The sequence below is a fragment of the Lytechinus pictus genome, chromosome 7 (assembly GCF_037042905.1).
Source record: "Lytechinus pictus isolate F3 Inbred chromosome 7, Lp3.0, whole genome shotgun sequence".
NCBI lineage: Eukaryota > Metazoa > Echinodermata > Echinoidea > Temnopleuroida > Toxopneustidae > Lytechinus > Lytechinus pictus.
Window position 1 is genome coordinate 40,987,782 of NC_087251.1, and position 27,266 is coordinate 41,015,047.

General features: G+C 34.9%; 1 protein-coding gene across 4 annotated transcripts in view; it reads left to right on the forward strand.

Annotated features, from left to right (window-relative positions):
* The window catches only part of LOC129264214 (spectrin beta chain, non-erythrocytic 5-like), a 125,180-nt gene that overhangs the window by 36,693 nt on the left and 61,221 nt on the right, over positions 1–27,266 (forward strand). For 3 of the 4 annotated variants that reach the window (XR_010294223.1, XR_010294224.1, XM_064102689.1), the window contains exons 22-41: positions 1,658–1,817; positions 2,677–2,804; positions 3,432–3,591; positions 4,982–5,059; positions 6,066–6,205; positions 6,830–6,953; positions 7,521–7,667; positions 8,809–9,072; positions 9,794–9,924; positions 11,082–11,268; positions 12,343–12,543; positions 13,038–13,154; positions 13,882–13,995; positions 16,568–16,750; positions 17,505–17,650; positions 20,450–20,564; positions 22,120–22,230; positions 22,892–23,071; positions 23,645–23,848; positions 25,396–25,545. Coding sequence is in view for 2 of the 4 variants with exons in the window: in XM_064102689.1 (XP_063958759.1) it covers positions 1,658–1,817; positions 2,677–2,804; positions 3,432–3,591; positions 4,982–5,059; positions 6,066–6,205; positions 6,830–6,953; positions 7,521–7,667; positions 8,809–9,072; positions 9,794–9,924; positions 11,082–11,268; positions 12,343–12,543; positions 13,038–13,154; positions 13,882–13,995; positions 16,568–16,750; positions 17,505–17,650; positions 20,450–20,564; positions 22,120–22,230; positions 22,892–23,071; positions 23,645–23,848; positions 25,396–25,545 (3,040 nt within the window). In the remaining 2 variants the exon portion in view is untranslated. Of the gene's footprint in view, positions 1–1,657; positions 1,818–2,676; positions 2,805–3,431; positions 3,592–4,981; positions 5,060–6,065; positions 6,206–6,829; positions 6,954–7,520; positions 7,668–8,808; positions 9,073–9,793; positions 9,925–11,081; positions 11,269–12,342; positions 12,544–13,037; positions 13,155–13,881; positions 13,996–16,567; positions 16,751–17,504; positions 17,651–20,449; positions 20,565–22,119; positions 22,231–22,891; positions 23,072–23,644; positions 23,849–24,031; positions 24,052–25,395; positions 25,546–27,266 lie in introns of all 4 variants that reach the window. The other variant, XM_064102690.1, reaches the window with a different exon arrangement.

A 27,266-nucleotide genomic window follows, 5' to 3' on the forward strand; every position in this document is an offset into this window, starting at 1 on the left:
AATTTGCTTTCTTTTGATAATTCCCAGGCATTTTTTGGGTGTATTTTCTTTGTCTCCTGATATTGTATTCTGAATATTGTATTGATGATTGTTTTCAAAGTATTGATATTGACTATTGTTAGTGTATTCCTGGAAATCAAATAAATAGATAAATATAAAATGATTTTAAATTAATAGCACTTACATTTGCTGTAGATGAATCATATTTTTTTACCTGTTCAAATGCCCAAACTGGCCGTCATTGATTTGTTTCTCTTAGTGATATATTTTCCTACTAATGGTCTTGGGCCCATGTTTGTTGAAGTAGTATAATATCAAAATTTTACATTTTACTTGGAAAAAATAATCATACTTTACCAAATCAAAAAAAAAATCTGTAATCTTCAGAATAACAAATTTTATGGACAATTCCAGAAATAATCACCCTCTTTGTATGTACCCCTAATTTTCCCTATTATTACTTCCATATCATGAACTGCTCAAGCTGTTATATATATTAGGATCATTACAAGTTTTCATATTCAAATTCAATTTCCTTTCCAACAGATATGTCATGCAAATAATAACAACATGTATAATTATATTCAATCATATAAATTAAAATTATCATTTAAGGTAATATTTGGGTTGATGTACAAAGAATATTTGGTAGACGATTTATAATACATATTTTAGATATAAATATATAAGCATCTGTTAAAAGTTGGGATTCACCGAAAACATAGCTTCTACAAATGAAATAGAAAGCAAAGACTATGAACAAGAAATAAGAGATAAAGCATATTAGGGTCCCATATGTCCCATAAGGTCCCACTAGTGTCCTTTTTAAAAGATAAAAACTCCTGTGTTTATTTTACATCTATAAACTCTCCCTTGGATCATTAATGTACTCTAGTCAGAAAAATATAATTCTTGAATCACTAAGAATATATTTTTTCTCTCAATGCAAATACCCTTTCTCATCAAACCTGCAGTCAATCTGATTTTCATATGCCCTCCGTCCGAACTACCTCTACTAAAAAAAACTATAATGTATTCAGGTCCCAAATTATGGAACTCTCCCCCCCCCCCACACACACACTCAAGAACAGTTTATTCCGTAATAATTTTCAGCATCAGTATAAAGACATTCTGTTAACCATGTGTCCATTCAGTAACAAATACGTAACTGTAAAATGTCTACGATTTCTGTGTTTGCCTTTCTCCTACACTTAATTAAATTATTCTCACTAATTTTTTGTGACTCTCCACACACACTAGTCCTTTTCCTTTTTTCTATCATTCTTCCAGAAAGGCAAACACTTGATTAACACTTGAATGATTTTTTTCCCCCTTACATGTTTGTGTCTTTGTATGTTCTATTTTGCATTCCTTCCCTGTTCCTTCTTTACTTGGCTGGAACTTCTAAGATCTATCAGATCTCTAACGCCAGTCCACACTCGAAGACTTTTTTGTACATTATTCTACTGTATTGTCATTTTCTCTACCTTGTATTATCGTTCTTTCTTGCCATTATGTAAATTCTCAGTTACTAGTAGCCTATATATTATGTTATTTTTATCGAGTGGAAATAAATGAATTGAATTGAATTACAATGTATTATTATTACACACTTGTTTGAATTGCGATACTTCTTTTTATATTTTGTGATCTACAGTGTAAAAACTTCCTATCCTGATGAGGGTGACCATATCAGCAATCGTCAGGATGAGATTAGTAAGCTTTGGGATAATCTAGAAGATAAAGCTACTGAGAGGAAGACACAGCTGGCTCAGTCTAGGGATATCACTACATTTCACAATGAATCGAAAGAATTGGTGAGTGCCAAATGACACAGCCAAGTAACTGATTTGTTTATAAAACACCTATGATCTTGCAAGCATAATTACTTTATGAGGTATATATTAGATATTTGTATAGCATAGCAAAGGTACTTCCTGCTCTGCTCAGCTACCTTTTACAATGCTCATAGCATATAAAGAATTCCTTCTTGCTAATATCCGGTAATCCCTGTGTGGAGAATGGCAAGTGTAGATAAATGTCTTTTCTAAGGTCATTGGACTTCTCTCAGAGGATCATTTGAAATTAGAGTATTTGAAAAATTTTCAGGAATTGCATTGTTTTAGTCTCACCTGAACACAGTTCGGCAGAGACCTAGTGATCACTTTTTCTGTTAGTCTGTTGGTCAGTTAGTCTGTTATTCTGTTGGTCTGTCACAAAAATGGTAAAGTTTTTTGTTTAACTTGCTGAATTATGATCACATTTGGTACATGTGATCCTTGGGTAATACCACATGTGTGTTCATGAGGATGATAAGGTCAAGGGTCATCTAGGGATCAAAAGATCATATTGCTTGCATGTGCTATTGATCACAAAATCAGGCGAGACTCATGGTTTGCGAACCGCCTTGATTAATTAAAGAGAGAACTATTGAGTAAGATATATGATTAACTGAAAAAAGTCATTATGACAGAGCTGGCAAGTTTAAATTTTTTTAGTAAAATAGGTGGGGTTTTTTTTCATCGCAAAAAACAATTTTTTGAAATATCTTAAGTATGGTGCGAATGTGACAACACTGGCTGTGAGAATGACTGCATGCTTTGCTGTGTATTGTGTTGTGCCAGCAATTCTTACAATCATATACAGTGTGTACTTACTTGATTTGACCGTGTATAGATTACTTGGTGTAATGAGATGAATGGTAAACTCTTGGACACCGAGCTAGCTAAAGATGTAGTCGGTTCAGAAGACTTGCTGAAGAGACATGGTGATCTTCTACAGGACATTCAAGCTCATGAAGATAAGTGAGTCTTAGCAGCGGGTCTTTCATTGGAAATCAGATGATTTGTTTGTTTGTTGACAACTCAATTAAATTTTAATTTCCTCATTATTAAAAAAACTGATGTATATTCTAAATATTTTTCCATGCCTCTGTTGCCATTCTTATTTTATACTTAAAAAAAGGGTAAATTCCCACTTGGTCAACACCTACTACTCTGTCTATTTTTTGTTTGTTCTCTTCCCTTGTGGTCTAATTCTAGTTTATATGTAACCAGTTCATGTAATAGCACTTTGGTTCAACATCACAAAATGAACTGTTTATGAATCAATTTTTCAATAAAAATAGTGGAAATCAAACCATCTTGGCATTAGATGAAATGACAATGAGACCAAGCTTTTATTAGACTCAGTGATGGTCAGACCAAATTCATGAGTTCTGAAAAGATTTGAATTCATGTATTGTTTCTAATGTCACCCAAACAGTTTTAATTCAAATATTTGAAAAAGTATTCTTTTATATTATATTCTAAATTGATACATGGAGTTGACTTTTTTTTTTAGTTTCTGTTTCATAACTTACATTTATTCAGCATTTTCAAGGGTAATACTAGCCATTTATAATAACAACCTGTTTTCCTTTTTTTCACTAGATTCACCAAACTAAGCAAGCTAGGACAGCAGCTCCTGAAGACGTTGCCCGATTCAGTGACGATCGCACACAAAGTAGAGAAGCTTTCAACGATGAAAGAGAGTTTGGCAACACGATGGGACAAGAGGAATAAGCAGCTTCAAGATGCTCTGGATTTAGCTGTGAGTTTATAAATGTTCTATCAGAGATTAATGCATAACTATATTCATTGTTTTTTTTTTCTCAGCAACCGAGAAAAATTTCATAGGAATTAGTCATAAAATGCAATAATGTATAAAAAAAAAAACATAGGATGAGCCGACCCTAGATGGATTGGGGGAAAAAATGAATAATTGTCATTAATAATGACTATCTGACCAAATCAGTGGATGGTTCCCCCCTTCCAAAAAAAAAGGGCAAACAAAATTAATTCAACTGAGCTGACACTTCAAAAAACAAAAACAAAACATAATTATGGAGTGGGTTAGCAGAATGTATGAAATTCCTCTATTCAGGTTTCATGTCATTCAAAATATGCAAGATGACCTTTATGATCCATCCTTTGACCTCATGAAACTATTCACAAAGAAATCTCACCGCTTTGTTCTCATTGGTTTATAGGCATTAGTCAATAACTGAGTGATTCTTTGCTATTTGAGGTCTTTTCAAATGTGTCAAGTTAATAAGAACGTTGAATCTATTCCTTATTTTTTATGGATTTAGTGCACATGGGTATGTTTATCCTTAATATGATGAAGAAAAAAATAAGGTTGATGATTCTTGAATTCGTTTTTGATTCTGCATCTATCAATTATAAACAATTCCTTTTAAGCAGTGGTTCGTTGTGAATTATGAAATTGTCATCTTTGTTGATATATGACTTTCCAAATAAGTATGTGTATAAGAACAGTAGATCATGTATTTCAAGGGGAATTTTTTCACTCTGTCTCAGTTGATTGATGATTAATGATAATAATATACAACATTTCTTAAGCACATAAAGCAAGGTTTCTAAGTCTTGTATACAATTAAATAATAATATAGGATTTGTATAGCGCATGTATCCACCTTGCTAGGTGCTCAAGGTGCTCCTATATTACCCCGGCTAAGCTAGTCTACCAATTCTGGTGCGCACAGCTTTTTGAGGAATTACTTCCTGCCGGTACCCATTTACCTCACCTGGGTTGAGTGCAGCACAGTGTGTATAAATTTCTTGCTGAAGGAAAACACGCCATGGCCCAGGATTCGAACTCACGACCCTCTGTTTGAAAGGCGAGAGTCAGAACCACTAGACCACTCTGGCTTTAGCATGGCTATCCTGATCAGTTGCTCGAGCATTAATGAATTTCTTCCTAACAGGTATCTGTGTACTAAAACTGGGTGGAGAGTGGCAAATGTAGATAAAGACCTTTCCAAAATATGCTGCTTGCTACAGGATTTGAATCCCAGACCTTGTTCCAATCCCAATGTCTTATCCATTGAGTCACACCTAGTTATAACATTAGTATTAGCTCTATCATTAGTTCTTCCTTAATAATGCATGACTTTGATTTCATTCTTGTTGTGTGATAGATTTTAAATCGAGAGGCAGATCAGATTGACGTTACAACCAGTGGTCATGAAGATTTCCTAGACTTCAATGATTTAGGGGTAAGTTTTACTTCTCGATCAGAATTTATTTTTGGTATGATGTCATTTTCATTCAATTCTTAATTTGAGATGAATAATATGAAAAAGAGTTAGAAAAATGATTGCAGTTTGATATGATATTGAGACAAAGTGATGTAATTGTAAGTTATTGTTCTTCCTTATTGTCTTTCGATTTTCATGGGTTATGTGTTGGGTTTGTCCAGTGAAACGTGCTTTAACTTATACATGTTTATAGTATTACTATAATTATCAAATGATTTCAAGTATTGAATTTTATTTTAAATTAGCATTTTACCTAATTTGTCATTTCAATGTGGCTTATTTTATTTTATAAGGGTGGTTATCTCGACAAACCTTGATAGGTTTTTATGACCACCCAATTCCAATATCGTATCTTTTTATTGTAATTTGTATCTCTTTAATACTTGTTTTACATGTACCTTACATTTTCTTGCCTTATTCTTGTACATTGTATTATTACTGTATTCTATACTCCGTATTGATTTTTATTCGAATTAAATAAAACATTGAATTGAATTGAATGATTAGCATTCAACTATATTCAAAAGATTATTGAATACTTCAAAATTTTGTTTATGTGTTGCAGTCATATATCATCAGTGGATTGCTAAACCTTGTATCATAAAATTAAAATATTTCTGGACAGCTTGGGAAAAGCTGTTTCTTAGAATTTCAATTATGGTAATGATGGCAACATAAAATCAGTCTCTTAATTATTGAAGATAACTTGTCAAGCAAAAGGATGTTGCCATAATTCTGACATTTTAATGAGCTGTTTGAGATACATGATTTTAACAATGACTGGTGATACATATGTATCAGAGAAAATAAAATTAACCTACATCAAGTTCTTACCCACCTAGGTTTTGGACATAAATGTTCTTTCTGCCTTATTCGCTCTTTAAGATTTATCTATTGTCAGTTTCTTGAGTGATATGCATCTTCAAAAATGTTCAAATATTTCTATGTATATATACTTCTACAGAGCACAGTGGAGAGTGTCATTTCGTTACTCAAAAGACATGAAGACTTCATGAAGAAGTTTGACCTTCAAGAGGAGAAGGTCAAAGGTCTGAAAGACATGGCTCAATCTCTCATTGACAGAAAACACTATGCAAAGAATTAGTGAGTATGCACATTGAGTAGAAGATGGTAATTATCTTTACTTTTTAAAGCAGAAAACATAATATTCAATTTATCTCTAGATGAGTCATAATATTTTAATATTTTTGCATGTATCTATAGTTATTAAGAAAGTCATATGAGAATAGAATAGCATAGCAATATTATTATTCATTTTTTAGCCTCCCTACCTATTATAATTCAGCTTCAAACTTTAAATATTGTAGTTATTCAACTATTGTAAAAATGGCAAATTCCATTAAAACCTATATTTAATGGCCTGTATTCTGAAGTCAGGTTTAACTTAGACCATGGTCTAACTCTGTGCTAAAATTATGGGAAGCCAAGTGTCAAAATTTTTATTAAGTTGTATGTTTCTTATGTTTACTGTGCTCTTTCCTGATTCATCAATGGTGAAGACAAATGTATATTTGTACTTCCTAGACAATTATGAATGATTTGAGAGCCAAATGAGCTGAAATATGATTTCTCAGCCGTTAGTGATTTATGTAACAATTGGCTATCCATACTTAAACCACAACTTTAAACCTGAGTTTAAGTTAAACCTGACTTCAGAATATGGGCCATCATGTTTTAATCATTTGAAATGTCTGTGCCTCTTTGCAGTGTTGTTTCTCGGAGAGATGAAGTAACAGAACGGAGGATTGCAGTTAAAGAGAGAAGTGAGCAAAGATACCAAGCCCTTAAAGAATCGAAAGAACATCAAGAGTTTGTCAGAGATGCTGATGAGGTAATCCTATATCATTGCAGAATTTAATACGCCCTTCAATCTAGTAATAACCTTGGAAACAGAAATTATTCTGTACATGATTTATTATCCAATTTAATCATCACTTCGAGAGTTTCTAGTTTATTTAGCAAGGAGGAAAAAATCTTATGTCTGGAAAATTTGGACTGAAGAAAACATACAGTTTTACACTGTTTTGCAGTCCTATTGAGATATTGTAATTGAAGAGAAATATCAAATACAGATACATGTATAGTCTCCAAGAATATTGGAATCTGTTATATAGCTTTTTATAGTAGGTTCTTATGTATAATTATAATGCTTATTTCTGACATTCTTACTGCTCAAAATTATTACCTTGGCTTCAGTTTAGCTGCCAATAAGACCCTTGAGCATTTCAAGGAATAATTTCCTACTTAGTACCCGTTTACCTCACCTGGGTCAAGTGTGGCAATTGTAGATTAATTACCTTGTTAACTTCTACAGAGGTAAATTCATTCAGTGTAGATTGTATTCATGTGAGATAGCAATTGAAATGTCTGTATGCATTGCATGTATCTCTTGTTACAGATATCTTCCTGGCTTGCTGAAAAGTTTGAAATAGCTGATGATGAATCATACAGAGAACTAACCAATATACCTGGGAAGGTTAAGAAACATCAAGCTTTTCAAGCCGAGATAATAGCAAACAAGGAAAGGCTAGATAAACTAAATGAGGTAGGTCTGATTATACTATTTAGTCAAAGAAATACCAGTTTACCTTATAAAATTACAATTTATATAACAAACATAAGTAGGAAGAACAAGATTACAGTAAAAATTGGTCATATAAGAGAATGTAAAGATATATCACTTTTTCTGAAATAGGTAAATAGAAGTAAGTAATGCCTCAAGGTAATGCGTTATTACGATGAAATTATGTGAAGTGCTGTAAAGGAGATAGGAGTTCATCAAGTGCTTTAACCCTAATTTAACTGGGCTTTTTCAGACCAGGATATACTGAGGAGGGGGGGGGGGGATAAAAAAAGGAAAAGTAAAATTTTCAAAAGATTGATTTTTTGTATATTTGATTGATTAATTAATTATGCAAATAAGCATATGAAATTTGCCATAAGTATGTTTTTTGTGCATATTTTTGTCTTTAACTCACTTTATATAGCTAGAAGTTAATTTTTGGTGAAAATATCAATTATTATATTTCTAACAGATATCTACAAAAAATGGCAAAAAAATAATTAATTTCCTATGTATTTAATTTTTATTTTTAATTCTTATGTATTTTTTTTTTAACCTTTGTTTTCAATTGTTTTTTCAATGAAATTTGTCAGGGACCCTTTTGCAATCATAAATAGCATAAAATAAATACATTCAAACCAACAAAATTTAAAATGGTCATACATTTATGATTTTTTGTTGAAAACACAATTTGCATTGACTTTGTACACGGAATCTCGTTTTTGAGCAATTTTTGGGTCTGACATGCACTTTGGTCTTAAAAGATGCCCAAGAGTTTAAAGTAAAAGGTCTCTGAGCGGCACAGTAAAAAAATTTGCACGGCAGTGTAGTGAGTAAATTACTCAAGTAGGGGTCAAATTGCTCCCCCCCTCTAGTTAAGTAAGGGTCAAAATTCCACATTATATCCACCCCATTTATACAACAATCAGACTTGTATATCTTGACCATTTAAGGGAGACAAAGAAAAGTGATCTTTATTTTATAAGTAGGTAGTATTTTGGGACAAAGTGTCAAACTAAAAAAATAAAATAAAGGGAAACAAAACTGGTGGTCTTCATAGGCAGGGGTCCTTCTATACAGCTGGTGACTGTTGTAGGTTTGACTGTATGTTTCTTTCCATTAGACTGGGACTGCCCTTGTTGATTCTGTCAATGCCAACTCAGAGGAGATCCAGGTCTTGCTGCAGGCCATCAACTCCCGCTGGATGGACCTGAGCACCAGGGCTGACGAGAGAGGTGAGAAGCTCCAGCAAGCCGTGGAGGAGCAGGAGCTGATACGGGCGATGGAAGATTCAGCGGCGAACATCCAGGAGATCGAGATTGCTATGACATCACAGGATGTGGGACATGATCTGAGGAGTGTCAAGAGTCTCCTTAAGAGACAACAGGTCAAGTATTGCGATGAATATGCAATTCAGTGGCGGACCGTGACCCGAAGGAGACAAATGATTGGAGGGGCACTGTATTCTTTGTGAACAATGCTGTGCCCCTCCAATGCTTTGTCTCCTCCGGGTCACGGTCCGCCACTGATGCAATTTGTCTTACTTTCTTTTGCTGGGAAGTAGAGGCCTCACAATCCTGTCTCGGCCTCGTCCCTGTTTACGTATCGGAGGGACCAGGTTTCATCTTGGTAATACTGAGATACCTGCTCGATGTTCCGTAGCTGGGCTGTTCGGATGATGCTTTATTTTAAGTTGGAATGGGGTTATTATCAGTGCCAAATATCTTGCGTCCTCTGGTAAATTTACAATTTTATGAACGAAATCAAAAATCCAAATGAAATGCGTACGTAAATGTATGTGTGTCCATGTGCAGGAGTTGATCTGGTTGAAGTTCACAATCTTTGTGCTTTTAATCTTCAATATTACCCGAAGACGAAATAAGATTTGTTTATTTGCACATTGGATTTAATATGTCTTCTCTTTGATGTATACGATGGCTCTGTTAGTATGATCTGATCAATGTGATGATGTTATGTGCCACATGCAGCTGGCGATTTAAGTGCAACTTCAAATCACACTTAATTCTATGTGAAACAACCCCCTTTATTTGTATGCAAAGAGCATTCATGAGTGTGGAAATGCCGTCATTGTTCTCACTTGCATGTAGGTATTGGACGCAGAGATGTCTCTTCAGGCTGAGAGGATGAAGAAGCTATCCCAGAATTCCAAGAAACTGGCAGATCAAGGTCACTTTGACAAAGACAAGATCAAATCTGAGACAGCATATTTTACACAGAGGTGAATGATATTTCATCATTGCATTATCTCTATGGTACAGGGAAACCCGTTTGTAAAGACCGCCCAAAGGAGACAAGAAAAACAGTCTTTATGAATAGGTTGTCTTTGTGGAAAGATCCTGTGATAGGTGTTTCAATGGGAAAACTATAAGCCAGTTCGTAGTTCCATTCTGTGCATGATCAGAGGAAGGTCATCGGTACTAAAGTGACATGGTGGTTTAAAATTCATTGAGATAAGCACCAACTTCGGTGTCTTGATTATTCATGTATTCTTTTGAACTGTGTTTTTTCATTTACATCCACAAAGAACAAAAAAGCGTCCAAGCAGGACTGGTATTTCACAGTTTGCCAAGTACATTGTACAGCATGCTATGATATGCATTCAAAGTAGAAATGCAACAAATACCTTCATGGAGTGTTCATTGGTGTGCTATTCTAGTCACCTGGTATAATTCAATTTCTTCATCCTGCTATGTAAGCCATGCTTACGTAATATCTTGCTTTGAAATCTGCCTATCATAATGAAAGAAATGAAAGGTCATTTGACCAAAATTGTCCATGATTTAACTACGAACTGGTCTATAAAAGAGATACAAATCTTGTGATTATTGTACCGTATATACAATTGGTTCTTCTGTACAGATGATAGTTGATGCAGGTTTGCTGTAATTCGATATAGAACATGGGATTATAATTTTATGTCAGTGTTCTATGCGATTGAAATTTTTGGAAGATAGGCTTTGTGACTGCTTAAGATATGTGCTCAGAATAAAGACTTGTAATAATTTGCTGAATCAGTATGATGAAGATGGCTATTAGATGATTATCTATCCTCCAATAGGATATCGATTATGAATATCTTTATAGTAAACAATCATTTTTGGTCATATGGGGTATGGTTAGGAAAATGTTAAAAAGATTTAGCTCACATTTTTATTGAACAACTCCCCAGAAGAAGATTAACCATACAAAACTCATGAACCTGTTTCCAATAGCCTTTGATTGTCCTGTTCACGGGAGCAATCCATCAAAGAAATAATCTGTTAATTGAATTGTCTATTGTTATAAGCTACCAAAATCCTTGCATCTGATTGGCTGAGAGCAAATTTGTCAGTGAAAATCAATCACTGACTTGTGTTTTGTGAAACACTCCCCCAGGTTCAATGAGTTGGAAGGTCCAGCCGAGAAGAGGCGTAAGAAGCTGGAGGAATCCTTGAGGGTGCAGCAGTTCTACCACGATGTAGATACGGAGCTTCAGTGGATCAAAGACCACTCCCCTGCTGCAAGCTCCACCAACTATGGAAGGGACTTTACTTCTACACAGAGCATGTTAAAGAAACATCAGGTATACTTTCAAGTTTCAAAATATATTGATCAAAATCCACACATATTGGATCATTCTCAATTTTACAAACAAGCACTTATATGGACAATTACAGTGAGACACATAGTTACAATTCAAATATATAAATATATATAAATACGAAAAAAAGTAAAAATTATGGTTAACAATTTTCATGTTGAGCCCTAAAACATATTCGATACATATTCAAATCAATAATTGACCTCTTATAGCATAGGTAAAATTTTATGTTTTTTTTCTTTTCTTTTGAACGTTTCTTTGCCCGATTTTTAAATATGTAAATTATACTAGGCTCTAATCAAATTAAATATAATAAGACGGTATAAGAAGAGAAGTATAAGACCGGGGGGGGGGGGGGGGGGGGTCATGAAGAGTCTTTGTCGGTGATGTTCACTGAATACTGTTATTAAGTACCAAAATCCTTATGTCATTCTGATAGGCCAAGGGGAAATTTTGTAGTGAAATGGCAGAAAAGATGCTTTTTGTCGAAACACTAGCTTTGTATTGAGTGCATTTTCATCAACATTATAAGCACCTGCCTTTGTTTTTTATATGTTAAATAGTGCATCTTATTCAACACTTAAATCATTCTTCCAGTGAACTCAGAGTCCAATATTGAATTGTATCTACATGTTCCTTTCATGTCTCCTAGCTTTTTCTTACTTTATACTTTTCCTATACTTAAAGTGCATAGGGACATGCAATTTGCTATGTGTGATGCGCTATAAAAGAACCAAGTATTATTATGATTATTATTACTATCTTCTCAGGTTAAAAAATTGTTTTAGAACAAAATGAATAAATTCCTTGAAACCTATGTATTCTGTATATGATGTGTAATTTTATTTATTCATATCCAAAACTTTTTTCTTTTTCTAGAGCTCTTTTGAGCATTTCTGGGGGTAAAATCGCTCCAGAGCCCCCACGTTACTTATTCCCTTGTATGTTCTATTCTTAAGAAAAAACACTACCTTAGAAATCATGTTCTCTCATGAAAATTCATTATTTTTTGTATGTTTGATATTGTGATGATTTTTTTTTGTATGTAACACTCAGAAACTTGAAGCAGAGATAACTGGGCACCAGCCTGTTATTGACAAGGTCCTTAGTACGGGTCAGCATCTTATTGACTCTGGTCACTTTGCCTTACATGAAGTCCAGGAACGGTGTCAGGATCTGTCCCTGTCATGGGACCAGTTACTAGACCAGGCCTTGGCAAGAAAGAACCATCTAGATATGGCATTTGAAGCACAGAAAGTAAGCACAGCTATGATAACATAATATTGTTAGCAATCCGAATTTGCTGGGAAAACAAACCACAAAAAGTATCAAGAACCCCCCCCCCCCCCATTTGCAGAACAATTTGGCAGTGCTTGCATTGGATACATAACAAACAAGAAGTTCACTATACTTTAATGTGTTGCTTTTTTGAACCCCCCCCTGAAAAAAAATGAATTGATAACATAAATAAATGAATATATGAATTAATAAATAATAATTCTAATAATGTGAATCAAGTTCAGATACATTCTAAAAACATTTTTGCAAGTAAAAATTTTGATCAATGACATGGATCATAAACATCAAGCAAACTGTATGGAATTCGAAGAAAACAACATTGATCATATCTTAGTATTTTAGATGATATAGTATAGTCCTATCTTACAATTTATGTATTTGGCAGTTATGGAAGTATGATCTTGTTTTCGCTGCGAAAGCTAACTTAGATTGGTATTTTTGCTTGTTTCCAGTACTATTCTGAAGCAGTTGAAGCAGAATCTTGGATGACTGAGAAACTCTCCTTGGTTATGATCACTGACTATGGCAAAGATGAAGATGCTACTGAAAAGATGCTTGCAAAGAATAAGGTGAATTACTCTTCTACTTCCCTTTTTATGCCCCAGCAGACGAAGTCCGGAGGGGGCATTAAGCGTTGCCCCTGTCCGTCCGTTCCCCCACTTGGTTTCCGTGTAATAACTCGAAAAATATTTAATGGATTAAAAAAAAATTTAGTGTGAAGGTAGATGACACCAAAATGCAGGCTAGGTCCGAATTTGGAGTCCGCAGGTCAAAGATCATAGGTCACAGCTCATTAAATATGCAAGTTGGTTCAAAGGTCTAAAATATATTGGTTTCTGCACGATATTAAGTTTAATCATATTGAATGAATTTCTGATCGCGTTAAGCGGGGGCATCTGTGTCCTTTGGACACGTCAAATTTCTAGTTTTCCCTTAAAGTTAAAAGCGGTGTTTCGTCCAAGAGCAAGACCAAGTCCAGCAATTTTGAGATTAAGAACAAGAATGAGTTCAAGATCAATCTCGAGATTTCCAACACTAGTTAAAAGGTACATTTCCTGAAATTTTCAATTGTCGTCAAGTTTGTAAGACATTGACAAATTATTGTTGTTGTATTTGTGTGTAAGTTCCAAGGAGAATGCAAGACTTATAGGTACAGTGTAGGAATGTTGCCAGGTATCTTATGTTGAGTGTTGGCAGCATGTATAATTTTCAAGATATTTCCCGTAAAAGACAAGGGAAATGTGATTATTTCTATATCGAAGCTGCAAGACTGACATGAATGTTTGTACTTCACAGGCTCTTGAACTGAACATAGAACACTATGAGAGTGTGATCAGGTCACTGGGAGACAGGAAGAATCGGATGGTATCATCAAGAAACCCTGAGGCTGAAGGCATCACTGAAAAACAGGTACGTCTAGTCGTGAGTTAATGGCTATTCAGTTGCCCCTTGGGATGTTTCACTGAGAGTTATGTGTGACTTAAAGGAAAATGAAACCCTTGAAACAGGTTTAGATCATTATTGTAATGTAAATCCTCACATTGGCAATGCGACAAAGATGTGTGATGTCACATGTGAACGACTTTCCCATTACTTTTCTATATATTTCACTTGAAATGCCTTTTTTCTCACATCTATCAATCAGTAGATCATGTATTCTTTCTATAGGAGGACATGTAACACAGATTTTCAAAGAAAACATTATGGATAAAGAGTTTGTATCACCCTAAAAAAGAGAAAAAAATTGAAATTTTTTGGTATTTTATAGTCCATCAATGGTAAAGTTGTTCACATGTGACATCACAAATATTTGTCGCATTGCCAATAGGAAAATCTCCATATCATTAGTGATCGCAATATTCAAAAGCTCATAAATTTCTCATTATTTGTCTGATTTTTCTCAAACTTGTTTTGATCTTATTCTTTGATTTTTCTGTTTTCAAAAAAGCCAACTTGTTCCAAAGGTTTCATTCCCCCTTTAAAATCATGCTTAGTGCCGTTGCTCACATGATATTAATCACTCTATCTCATGATCTGATTAATTTGTCGATATGTGTTATACTGCATCAGTCAGACGGCAGGTCCCAAGAAAGTGGCTTCTTTCATCCAAGTGATATTCATGACTTGAGATGTTTTGCATATTTAATGAGCCTGATGCAGACCAAAACACCTCTTTTCATTCGGTCATTGCTGCTCTAATTGTGCATCAAATTTCATGAATTTGGTGTCATTGTAAAGAAGAAGAAATATTCTTTCAGGTCATGTGTTTGAATTTATTCAAAGATTTTGTAATATAGGTTAAAATTTTGATCTAAAATATGCTACAAAATAATTATTTTCACCTGACAAAAGCTGCTATTTTCACACTTTATTTTTGTTTGAGCCCAAATGATTTTTAGATCATGATAAAGCTGAATATGTATGCTTTAAAATGATATAGGTTTCAAAATAAGAATTGGTTTAATCGAGTCAAGATCACACTTTTCATTTGCCAAGTACATAAAGCAGCTTGAAAACAAGAATACTGCACTCTGATTGGTCAAAGAGACCACACAGTGGCAAATTCCAACGGTTCCTAGTGCCTGTGTTCATGGGAAGGTCACACTTCCCATGTGGTAATCTCCTCAAATACCCCGCGCCTGTTGTTCTGTGAACCTTATCCAGCCAATCAGAACTCTGGATTTCATGCAAGTACAACATTTCAGAAATCTCGTCTTGTACCTTGGTAGGAAAAGTGTGATCTTGACCCGATTAAAAGGTGCCGCATATCAAGAGTGGCATTGTGAAAAAGTACAGAAGTTCAGCTTTATGGTGATATAGATATCATTGAGGCTCAAAATAAAAAGTTTTGCACAATTTGCAAAAGAAAACAGAGGAAGAAAATTCAGTTTTGAGGCACATTTTCAGGCCAGAAATTTACTTTTTTAACGAAATATTGTATACAAAATAAATGACCAATATGAAAGAGTAACATTTACTCTATCTGATGGTGCAATAATATTTCATTTAACTTGAGGTTAAAACAGGTAAATTCTTAGAGAAAGAAAATCTCACGAATCACGAGATTTTGCAAGGAGGAGGATTCAGCCACGAGATGATTTGGATGAATCTGGCCTTTTTGCTCATTAGCATAGGGACCTGCTGTCTGACTGGCATGCATATGGTAATTTAAGTGCCATCTCCAGTCAAACTTATTCCTTTGTGAAACAGCCCCCTGGTTTAAAAAAATACAGCTACCCTTGGTCTTGCATAACTAGAATCTATGACAGAATATTTATTTATTAAATTCATGCCAAATAACCATTGTCCTTGGAAAGGCATTCATTTGTTTTTGCCACATGACCCAGGTGGGGTACCTGGCTGGTATTTAATTCCTTGAAAAGCTTGTTCACTGTTAAGGACTGTCAGATTACAGCCAATGTTATAATATCCAGATGATAATGTGATGTGTTCTGTACAATAATGGAATATTATTATTAACGTTATTGATATCATTGGGTTGAGTGTGGGCACAAATTTAAATAATTCACTTTTGTTTTTCTTAATGTGAGCCTTTCCTTAGTCTTGAAACGAAATGTGTCATTTCTTCTTGTACATCTCTAGGTTGAGGTCTATCTTTTCTAAATTTGTTTGTTTTGTCTTTATTTCTTTCTCTTTGTCTTAGTCTTGATATTGGTTCAGAGACGAAGTAAAAATATTTTAGTTCTGAATTCTCCATATAACTAAACGATTATGAAAAATAAATCAAATCAAATAGGCAAATTAAGAGGTTTCACAGTACACCGTGGATCTCTCTTAGGCATGTGTTTCATTCTACAAAAAGACCACCCAAACATTATATTCCGGCAGGTATGTTATTGCCATCTGGAAATGGGGATAATCAAATCAAATCAAATCATGTATTGTGATGTTTTAATAAATGAGTGAAATAAAATGAAAGGGGTGGTGTCACCGGAATGTATGATGTTTTTCTTCACCTCAGGAAGAGCTTGTTAACCAGTACAAGAATGTGATGGACCAGGGATCCCACAGAACGTTCAAACTAGAACAGACCAAGCTGATGCATCAGTATGTACGTGAGAGTGATGAGCTTGGGGAATGGATCGAAGAACAGTATCAGGTGGCCAGCTCAGAGGAATATGGTCAGGATTATGAACACTTGGAGGTAATGCAGCATTTCTTGTAGTGTAATAATAATGATAATAAAAATAGTCAGTTCTTGTGTAGCCCATAACACATTATGAATAACGTCTCTATGCGCTTCCAAAGGACTTGGATATTATTACCCCCGCTGTAGCTCAAGCATCCTTTCCAGCGCTCTGCATTTCAAGGAATAAATTCCTGCCAGGTACCCATTCACTTCACCTGGGTTGAGTGCAGCACAATGTGGATGAATTTCTTGCTGAAGGAAACTACGCCGTGGCTGCATTTTGAACCCACGACCCTCTGTTTCAAAGTCCGGAGACTAATCCACTGGGCCACAATGCTCCGTCACTAGACATCACTTTTCATATGAATTGTTTAGCTATTAGATTTTGATTTATTTTTTGTACAATAAATGCAGAACTTAATTTCCCTTTATTGTTCTTCAGAACAATAAAGCTAGAAATGGTTGACGATGAAACATGGACAAAGAAATGCAATGAAAATTGGTAGTGGATTCGTACTAGTACTCTGTATTCTGCATGTTCAGTTACATGAGGTAATATATATTTGGTGACTAGCATTGATATATTTAATGAAAAAACAGTAAACATTTTTATTTTATTTTTTTTATTGTAGTATAGAAGAACAGATAAATGCATTAATTTTTACACTAATCTATTTCAATTGATGCCTAGATATTATTATTTTGGTGGAGGCAAAACGATTATTAGAATTGAATTTAAAAGGGTTTATTATTGTTTTTTTACTTACAGGAGCTGAGCAAGAAGTTTGATGAGTTTTGTCGGCATGTAGATTCTGGCATGGATCAGTTTAAGAGATGTGATAAGCAAGTCCAGAGTCTGGTTGCGGAAAGATATGAGCAGAGTGATTCATTAATAGAAAAACAGGATAGTTTGCAGTGAGTAGTCCACCTAATAAGATGCCTAACATATGTTTGAGTAAAGATTGACAGATACATGAAGAGTTGATTGCTGACAGAATGGTGAATTGAAATATCATGCATTTCATTCGACATCAATGTTCACTATCATGCCAGGGTGATGTTTCACAAAGATTTAAGTGTGATTTAGAGTCACACTTAAATGCCGAAGCGTACATGATATGCAAAACGCAATCTTATTGATCACTAGTGCACGTTCTCTTGGCGTGATCTGACCAATGCAGTCATGCCTTTTATAATGCACGCAACCAAGCATTTACTGTAAGTGCGACTTCAATCTTTGTGAAACATCCCCCCACCCCCGGTCTACTTTTCCTTATGGGCCGACTGTTTTCTCTTAGATAGCATGCATTGCAAGTTAGAGTTGAAAAATGAAAGAAACATTCAATTGAATGATGAATTCCAAGGGTAGTAAGTAATAATCAACTAGTACAAGTGAGGTCCTGTGAAAACTGGGCCCCGACTTACAAAGAGTTATGATTGATATGATCAACCACAACTGTATGGAAATCTATCAATGTTATAATTTTTTCTACAAGAAATTTGTCCAATGTCCTTTGTATGAAATAAAGAGAAGTACACTAAATTTTCATGAAAATTATGAATACATGAATATACAGTATCTAGAGAACATTTTGAACAAACATACAGGTTGTGGTTGAACGGATCAATCATAACTCTTTGTAAGATGGGGTACTGGATTGTTTAAACGAGGTTTATAGTCACTTTGAAAGAGAAACACTGTGATTAATGCATGGTGTTTACTATAATTTTGTCCTCCAATATCTCAATATTGATGCAATGAATGATATCACAATAACGGCACAACTTGCCCTCATTTATTATTAGATGCACAAATTGGAATGAGAAGTGGAATTCAGGGGCTTAATCACAGTTCTAAAGAAATGAAGAATATATATATATTTTTTCAATATTTACAGATTTGTGACGTTTGGGAGGTCATTTGAGATAGAGTCTTTGGCCCGTATTCTGAACTCGGTTTTAAATTAAACCCTGGTTTAAAGTTGTGGTTTAAGTATGGAGAGCCAATTTGAGCACAAATCCCTTACAATGCACATTCAATTAACTCATTTGACACCCAAATTGTCTATAATTGTCTGGGAATGGTAGCTGAAGTATTTTTCTTCCTTATGAAAGCAAAATGAAACAAAATAATAAACATAAGAAATATACAATATAAGCAAATTTTTTTGGATTTGTGGCTGCCCAATATTTTAGCACAGAGTTAGACCGTGGTCTAAGTTAAACCTGACTTCAGAATACGGGCCTTTGTATTTGGTTAAATACATGGCAAAGTTAAAAACATGGCATTGACAGGTTGTATATTACACAGGAAATCCTAAGGTGATATTTACTTGAGAAGGTGTGTAACCTACAAGGTTGACAATTACCGTGTTTACACATGCATCGGCACACGGTTCAAAACCAAAAGCCGATGCAGAATCGGCTTTTGGTTTATCTTGCACCGCGTTTACACGCTGTCACAGCTTGCGGTGCAGAATCGGCTTGCGTGGCAAAAACCTGAAATGATCCGCGCACCAACAATATACGTCATAATAAAGACAACGCTGGATCCGTGCGCTTACAAGTACATCATAATGGTAAAGTAAATGAAATGCACGCCAATTGCCGATGCAGAATCGGCTTTTTGTTTGCATGTAGAAAAAAAGCCGATCCTGCATTAGCTCGCGGTTCTGAACCTACTACTTTGGTAGTGCAAAATTGCTGATTCTGCACCGAGAGCCGATGCAAGTTAATCGCGTTTACACGCAACAAAAAAGCCGATGCAACGTGTAAACACGGTATATTTTTAGATTGCAATCTACGAGATATCTACATTAAATTAATAAGGATTGAATGTCATAGTCAATAATCTGTAAACAAGGAGGAATGTGTAATTCACGACCCGATTTAAGTTGCTGTGAACTTTTAAAAACAAGCCAGCTTGATTTATAGGCCCGTATTCTGAAATCGGGTTTAACTTTAAAAGCTCTGGTTTAAAGTTGTGGTTTAAGTATGGATAGCCAATTGTTACATAAATCACTAACAGTAGAGATATCATACTTCAGCTCATTTGGCTCTCAAATCATTCATAATTGTCTAGGAAGTATAAATAGATGCTTGTCTTCACCATCGATGAATCAGGAAAGAGCACAGTAAACATAAGAAACATACAACTTAATAAAAATTTCGACACTTATGGCTATCCATAATTCTAGCACAGAGTTAGACCGTGGTCTAAGTTAAACCTGACTTCAGAATACGGGCAATAGGGTACTGAAGTGATAAGGTCACAATAATTAGAACCAGGCTAAAAAATACATTTTCTTCACTGGGACTAATTTGGTGTTCATATGGTTATATCTTGGCTCCTATTCCTACTATTGCTTGGCTTTGTATGTTTTTTGCCATGCTCCTCTGTCATACAAAATGAAAAACAGTGAATTACGAAATCGGTTTTGATGACTTTGCACCTTAGTACTTGCTAGTATGAAAGATAATTTCAGATACTATGCCAAACAATTGATTTCAATGTTTGGTCTATCTTGTTTTCAACTTGTGTACTAGAACTGACATTATCATTGTAATCATTTTCTCATCATATTAATAACAAACTTCCAACTGAAAAAGATATTGAAATATTGAAAATGAGAGTAATTTGATTGAATACGATGTGTATTGACCATCCTTTAATGGTAACATGCTTCGATATTGGTTCGATACTGTAACTTTCAGACAAGCTTTGGACATGCTAATGGATAGGATTAGTAGTAGGAGAGAGAAGTTAGAAGCGGCAAGACAGATCCATCAGTTTAACAGGGATTATGAAGAAGCTATGTCAAGGATACAGGTAAGCTCCTCTCTATACAATATAATATAAGTATTTATATAGCGCTCTTCACAATGATTGTATCACAGCGCTTTACAAAATGAGCAAAATCAAAATTGTGAAAGAAAAAAAAAATACATACATAATCTAAATAACAAGTTAATTAACTATTTAAAAAAAATCTCTTTAATGACTGCTGAAATGCTCCCAGAGATGATGATTCATGAATGTAGTTGCAGCAAACGTTCGGTCCCCTGAGGAGGTAGCAGTTCTTGGTCTTGCCAACAGAGTGGTATCATTGCCTGATCGTAGTCCACGCCTTTCACTCTGGTACAGAGAAATTGGGTCATTAAGATAGGATGGAGTACTTTTATGGAGGCATTTGTAGGCAATGGTTAGGATTTTATATGTGACATGCTTATGGACAGGGAGCCAGTGTAATTGATGTAGAAGGGGAGATGCATGATCACGCTTCTTGGCAAGGAATACCAACTTGGCTGCCCCATTCTGAGCTCGTTGAAGTTGCTTGATGTTTGCCGAAGATGTACCACATACCTATCTCATCCACTTTCTTGAACTGGTTTTCCTTCAATCAGTTTAGAAGATCGGTTTGCTATTATTCTCATCACCATTTTGCTGGTTTCCAGAACCACTTCACTTAAAGTAGTCTTGTGTCTCGGTGTGGTCACATGTTTTTGACAGAATCTGAAACCGCAGCGTTGCGAGGATTGCTTTCCGAAGAATGGTTGTGTCCTCACCTAAGCTTAAACCCGTTTATCGAGGCAAGGCGATCTTGAAAACCACATTGCGAGATGGTTTTCCAAACTGGTTTGGAAGTCCATCGAGGTCGCTTCCAAGACCGCTTCAAGCATTCCCATACATGTTAAACTGGTTTCCTTTAAACTAGTTTGAAGGAAGTAGATGAGAATGAGGTCTTAGTCATCTACTTCACAACCAGGCACAGATCCAGGGGGAGGGGCAAATTGGACATGTACACTTTTAGAGATGGGATGTCAGGATATTTTTTTTAGAGGGGTTGGGGCTCCAACGGGAACGGGCTTCTGGAAAAGTTGGTCTCCTTAGAACTCTTTTTATTTTGCTTGCTTGCTGGATACACCCCTTTCCCCAACCTATTATTATAAAAAAAATTATAAGGACATGTAAGATAACTTTTCAGTCACTGTATTGATGTGTATTTTGTATTCACTGTAATTTCTGCATTTATGCTTGTTTTGTGTTCTAGCTAGACTGGATATTTTTTAGCTGGCAAAAATCAAATTTTTGCAGAAAAAAAGAAGTTTTATTCCATTGCTCCGGATATGTATTACAAAATTATCAGTTGAATAAACAATATTCAGGTTATGATTAATGGAATATTACCCTTTTATGTTCAAACACACATTATCATCTTGAGGATGATAATAATAATGAGTGATGTAAACAAATTTCTTGTTACAACTAAATGTATATTGATACTTTGTTCTCAAACATTTTCATCTAAATGTTAATGAGTAATCACCCAAACTTTAAGTTTGTGTTTATATTTTCAATATTTTATATATTTTTTTCCTAACAGGAGAAGTATGCTATCATACCTGATGAGCTAGGTAAAGATGTAAACTCAGTACAGTCATTAGTGAGAAAGCATGAGGCCTTCGAGAATGATCTAGTAGCTCTGGAACAACAGGTGAGACCCGTTGTCCTTCTTGTTTAATTCTCTTTCTGATAGAGGCACTTGTGCATAACCTAATCTGTATTCTAGATTTTTTCCTGAAGGACGTTCCATGTTCATTTTTTTCATTCTTCTGTGAGAAGAAGCGTAAAATGAGAAAAAGGCATGTATCGTGATTTAGAAATTATATACATGTTTATATATCCTGTGTTAAACTGTAAAACTTAATTGCTGTCACAGCTGTAAAAATAAATGTTTTATTATTTAAAAATGTACGATATTCCTGTAAAAGAGAATAGTGCATTCTGTGTAAATTTTAGATATTTTGCATGTAAGGTATGATTATAAGATTAAAGGAAAGCACCGCATATTCAATGTGATAATACAAGACCATACAGTACCACACTCTAATAATAATGATAATAATAGCCAATTTTTATAAAGCGCTTTTCCCAGAATGGCTCAAAGCGCGTTACAGCATATTATTACCCCGGTCATTGGGTTCATTTCAATCCCGCATGAAAAGTGCACAATTTCCACACCCTGGGAAGCATTCCTTGCATTCATCGCAGCCTCATTTTGGCGCTGGCAAATTCAAACATACAATATCTCTCGCATCCTACCGGTAGATAATGGTAGATAATGACTGATCGACTTTTCATTATCTCCTATACAGTTACAAAGCCTAGTGAATGAAGCCGTTCGTCTACAAGACGAGTATCCTGGAGAGAATGCTATGCAGCTTGAAGAACAACAAGGTGTGATGGTAGCTGACTGGAATCTCCTACAGGAGAGGGCTACAGAGAGAAGATCAAGTCTTCAAGCAGCCAATGACTTCCACAGACTCATGGCTACGGTAAGCATTTAACCTTCGCCTCTGATTGACTAGAAAATGAATCTTGGAAACCCTTATAGCTCACGCTGATTGTAAATAAGATTAATATTCTAAAATGATCAAAACGGAGACAGCCAACTTTGTATTTTACATGTATATGAAGTGTTATTGCGAATTTTTATTCTTTTTTTTCTGGTACACGACAAAGAAATGAAAAGTCACTATGTTTACACCTCTTGAACAAATATCTTTTTGAATGACTAAACTGTACATTGCAATACTATTTCAAGATTGATTTAAATGATATTTCCAATTCTTTCCTTTTCACCTCCAATGCAAGGACTTGATAAAATGGTCAAAGAACATGAATGCAGAGATACTGCACATTGTGATATGATTTTGTTTGAAGTTGTCTTAGAGATTGATTCAAGTCATATGTCCAATTCTTACATTTTCACAATCAGTGAAAAGTTTTGAACCAATTGTGTGATGTCATGAATACAGAAATATTGCATATTATGATACAATTTTGAAATAAGTTATTTTAGACTTTGATCGAAGAGATTTTTCCGAACCTTTCATTTTCACCTCCAGTGCAAAGACTTGATCAAATGGTCTGACAACATGAATGCAGAGATACAATCTGAGGAGCCCATAAAGGATGTTTATACTACAATGAGTATGATTAACAACCACGCCCAACTGAGGTCAGAGATTGAAGCTAGAGAAGATAACTTTAGTTCCTTGGTTCAGGCTGGAGAGATTCTCATTCAACAGGGTCACTTTGCTCGTCAAGAGGTAGATATCTACTGTGTTTACAATGAGATTCTCATTCAACAGGGTCACTTTGCTAGTCAAGAGTTAGATATCTACTATGTGTAAACATGTGTAAACACAATGAGCTTCTCATTCAACAGGGTCACTTTGTTAGTCAAGAGGTAGATATCTACTATGTTTACAGTGAGATTCTCGTTCAACAAGGTCACTTTGCTAGTCAAGAGGTTGATATCTATTATGTTAACAATGAGATTCTCATTCAACAAGGTCACTTTGCTAGTCAAGAGTTAGATATCTACTATGTGTAAACATGTGTAAACACAATGAGCTTCTCATTCAACAGGGTCACTTTGCTAGTCAAGAGGTCGATATCTACTATGTTTACAATGAGATTCTCATTCAACAATGTCACTTAGCTAGTCAAGAGGTAGATATCTACTCTGTTTACAATGAGATTCTCATTTAACAAGGTCACTTTGCTAGTCAAGGGGTAGATATCTACTGTGTTTACAATGATATGAACAAAAGTATGGAATTTTGACTGCTACAGTTGGCATTGTTTGCTTGATGATTCATGTTAGATGTAAATATGAAGTCGGTAGATGTGAGAGGAAATAAGGAGATTTAGCAGGGCTCGAATTAAGAATTCAAAGGGGGCAAGGCCATCTTTTAACAAGGCACTTTGACTAAAGGGAAAGTGGTGCTCACTTTAGGGGGCATCCAAGGCTACTAAAAAGGGGATCAATAGTAAAATATACTTTTCAATGGGACACATGCACTAGATTGCCACAGAGCATTAAGGCGACATGCAAAAAGGGCACTTATTCTGGCCGTTAAGTCTACAAATATTCGGAAGGGCATCAAGGCCATTCTGAGGCTGTTGGAGGCCATGACCTTGGGTGACGTTGGATTAATTTGAGCTCTGATGTAATAGGAAATATTTTTGCATTTTCTTCACAAAGTTATTGATATTTCAGATAAAATCACAATGGAAAAATGCTACATCAATTCTTTTGATACTTTTGCAATCATTTGTGTATAGGCCTACTTATTATTTAAACTTTAATTGTTTGGGTTGATTTTCAAATAGTGTAAAGTAAGATGAGAGAATTTGAGTTGTATGATGAATATTGTTAAGACTTTAAAATGTGTTAAAGATTATTGAAAAGTTGTTAGTGAGGATGGAAATAACTATACTTTTCAAGATATTTAAGAAAATTTTCGTAAGAATTCACCCTCTGCAAAGGATTTCTCTTCCAGTTCTTTCAGATTCAAAATATAACAATTTAAACCAAAACTGTCATGCAAACATTTTGGGGGTAGTCCCATACGTGCTTATCTGTGTGCAGTGCTTGTGACCTCTGGAAGAATGAAGTGAATTTTTCATTCTGGACATTCCATCGCTTTTCAGCAAACATCGGTTCTTTGGTGCATCCTAAACACCCTATCACAATCACTTAGAGACAGTAAAATCCATTATTCAAAATTTACTACTAGGACAAAATGTTATCATAATGAAGTTGCTCAGTAAAGCAGTGGTAATGAGAGAGTGTTTATTTCTTTTGAAGATTCAAGAGAGAATAGAGGCAGTGCTGCAAGCCAGAGAGGATCTCCATGGAGGATGGCAGAATAAGAAAGTCAAACTAGATCAATCCCATCAACAGCAGCAGTTCTATAGAGAAGCTAAGATTCTTGAAACACTTAGCAGCCAACAAGAGGTAGGTCATCAAAGCTTAAAGGGATGGTCCAGGCTGGAAATATTTATATCTCAATAAATAGAGTAAAATTCACAGAGCAAAATTCTGAAAATTTGATCAAAACCCGGATAACAAATAACAAAGTTATTGAATTTTAAAGATTTGAATTATTTCGGTGAAATAGTTCTAGACATGTCTTTATGAATATTCATTTGGTGGGCTGATGATGTCATATCCCCACTTGTTCTTTTGTATTTTATTTTATGAAATTAGGTTTATTCAAAAATTTTCTACCAAGAACTAAAACAATGATATTGACAACTGATTATGTGCATTAGTTATTTATTGCCGCAACTTCTTTCATTATAATGGAGACACATCATTTACACGTGTATGAAAAATGAAACATTTAGGATTTAATGTAATAACATAAGAAAAAGGAAAGTGGAGATGTGACATTATCAGCCCACCTAATGAATATTCATGATGATGTGCATACATGTATAAGTGTTTTCGCAAAATATTGATAAACTTTAAAATTCAATTACTTTGTAATTTGTTATCCGATTTTGATGAAATTTTCAGCATTTTGCTCTGTGAATTTTACTCTATTTATTTAGATATATATATTCTCAGCCCGGACCATCCCTTTAATTAATGATCCAAAGTTGAGCAAATTCTGCTTTTTTTTCCTTTGCACCACGATGCTGAATTAGTTCTAGAACATAGTAAAGGTATTGAAAATGCATGTCATATGACAAGGAACAGCTGGGAGGTCTTTGACGAAAATTGGTGAAATGGGAGAGCAATTTTGTATTACGTTTTGGAGCTGACGAAAAATTGCAAATATATCATTTGTCCAGAGACACGGACAAAAATGCTGTTTTGATTCACCAATTTTCAACAAAGACTTCTTTGTTGCTCTTTTTCATGAAAGGCTTTCGACAGGACATTTTCTATGTCCTTGATTTTTTTCTACGTCGCAGTGCGAAAACTTCCAAAGACTCCACTCAAATGTAGAATAGGAGAGAGAAAGTAGACCAGTCTCATTAACAACAACAATGCTATCAAGAAGCTGATCTCCTCGCGAAACCTTACAAGCCTCAAAAAAAGGCGGGCTTATTTTTTTTTCCTCTGAAAATTTCCAATGAAAATTGGACCTTATATTTTGTAAAATGACATCAATGTGTACAAGTGCCATAAGCAACTCTTATTTGCAGATTAATGTAGAGACATTTGTGATTTGCACCCAGTGAATTAAATTGCATGTTAGATGTGTAAAGAATCCAGTTTACCGCAAAGTGTGAATGGATAAGGCTAGATACTGGTATCAATTCATTCAGAACTAAACCATGTACACTGAAATTTAGTAAATCTGATAATTGGAAAAAAAATTAACATAATAATAATAATAATAATAGGCATTTATATAGCGCCATCTATCTAGAAATATTTTATTCCGAGGAGCGATGTTATTATTATTATTACCCCGGCTTTAGCTTGAGCTGCCTTTCAGCGCTCATGCATTCAAAGAATTAATCCTGCCGGGTACCCATTCACCTCACCTGGGTTGAGTGCAGCACAATGTGGATAAATTTCTTGCTGAAAGAAATTACACCATGGCTGGGAATCGAACCCACGACCCTCTGTTTCAAAGTCAGAAGACTATTCCACTGGGCCACAACGCTCCACACATTGGTGAGGTAGTGTTGAGCTTTCATTATCTTTTGTCTGTGTCTATT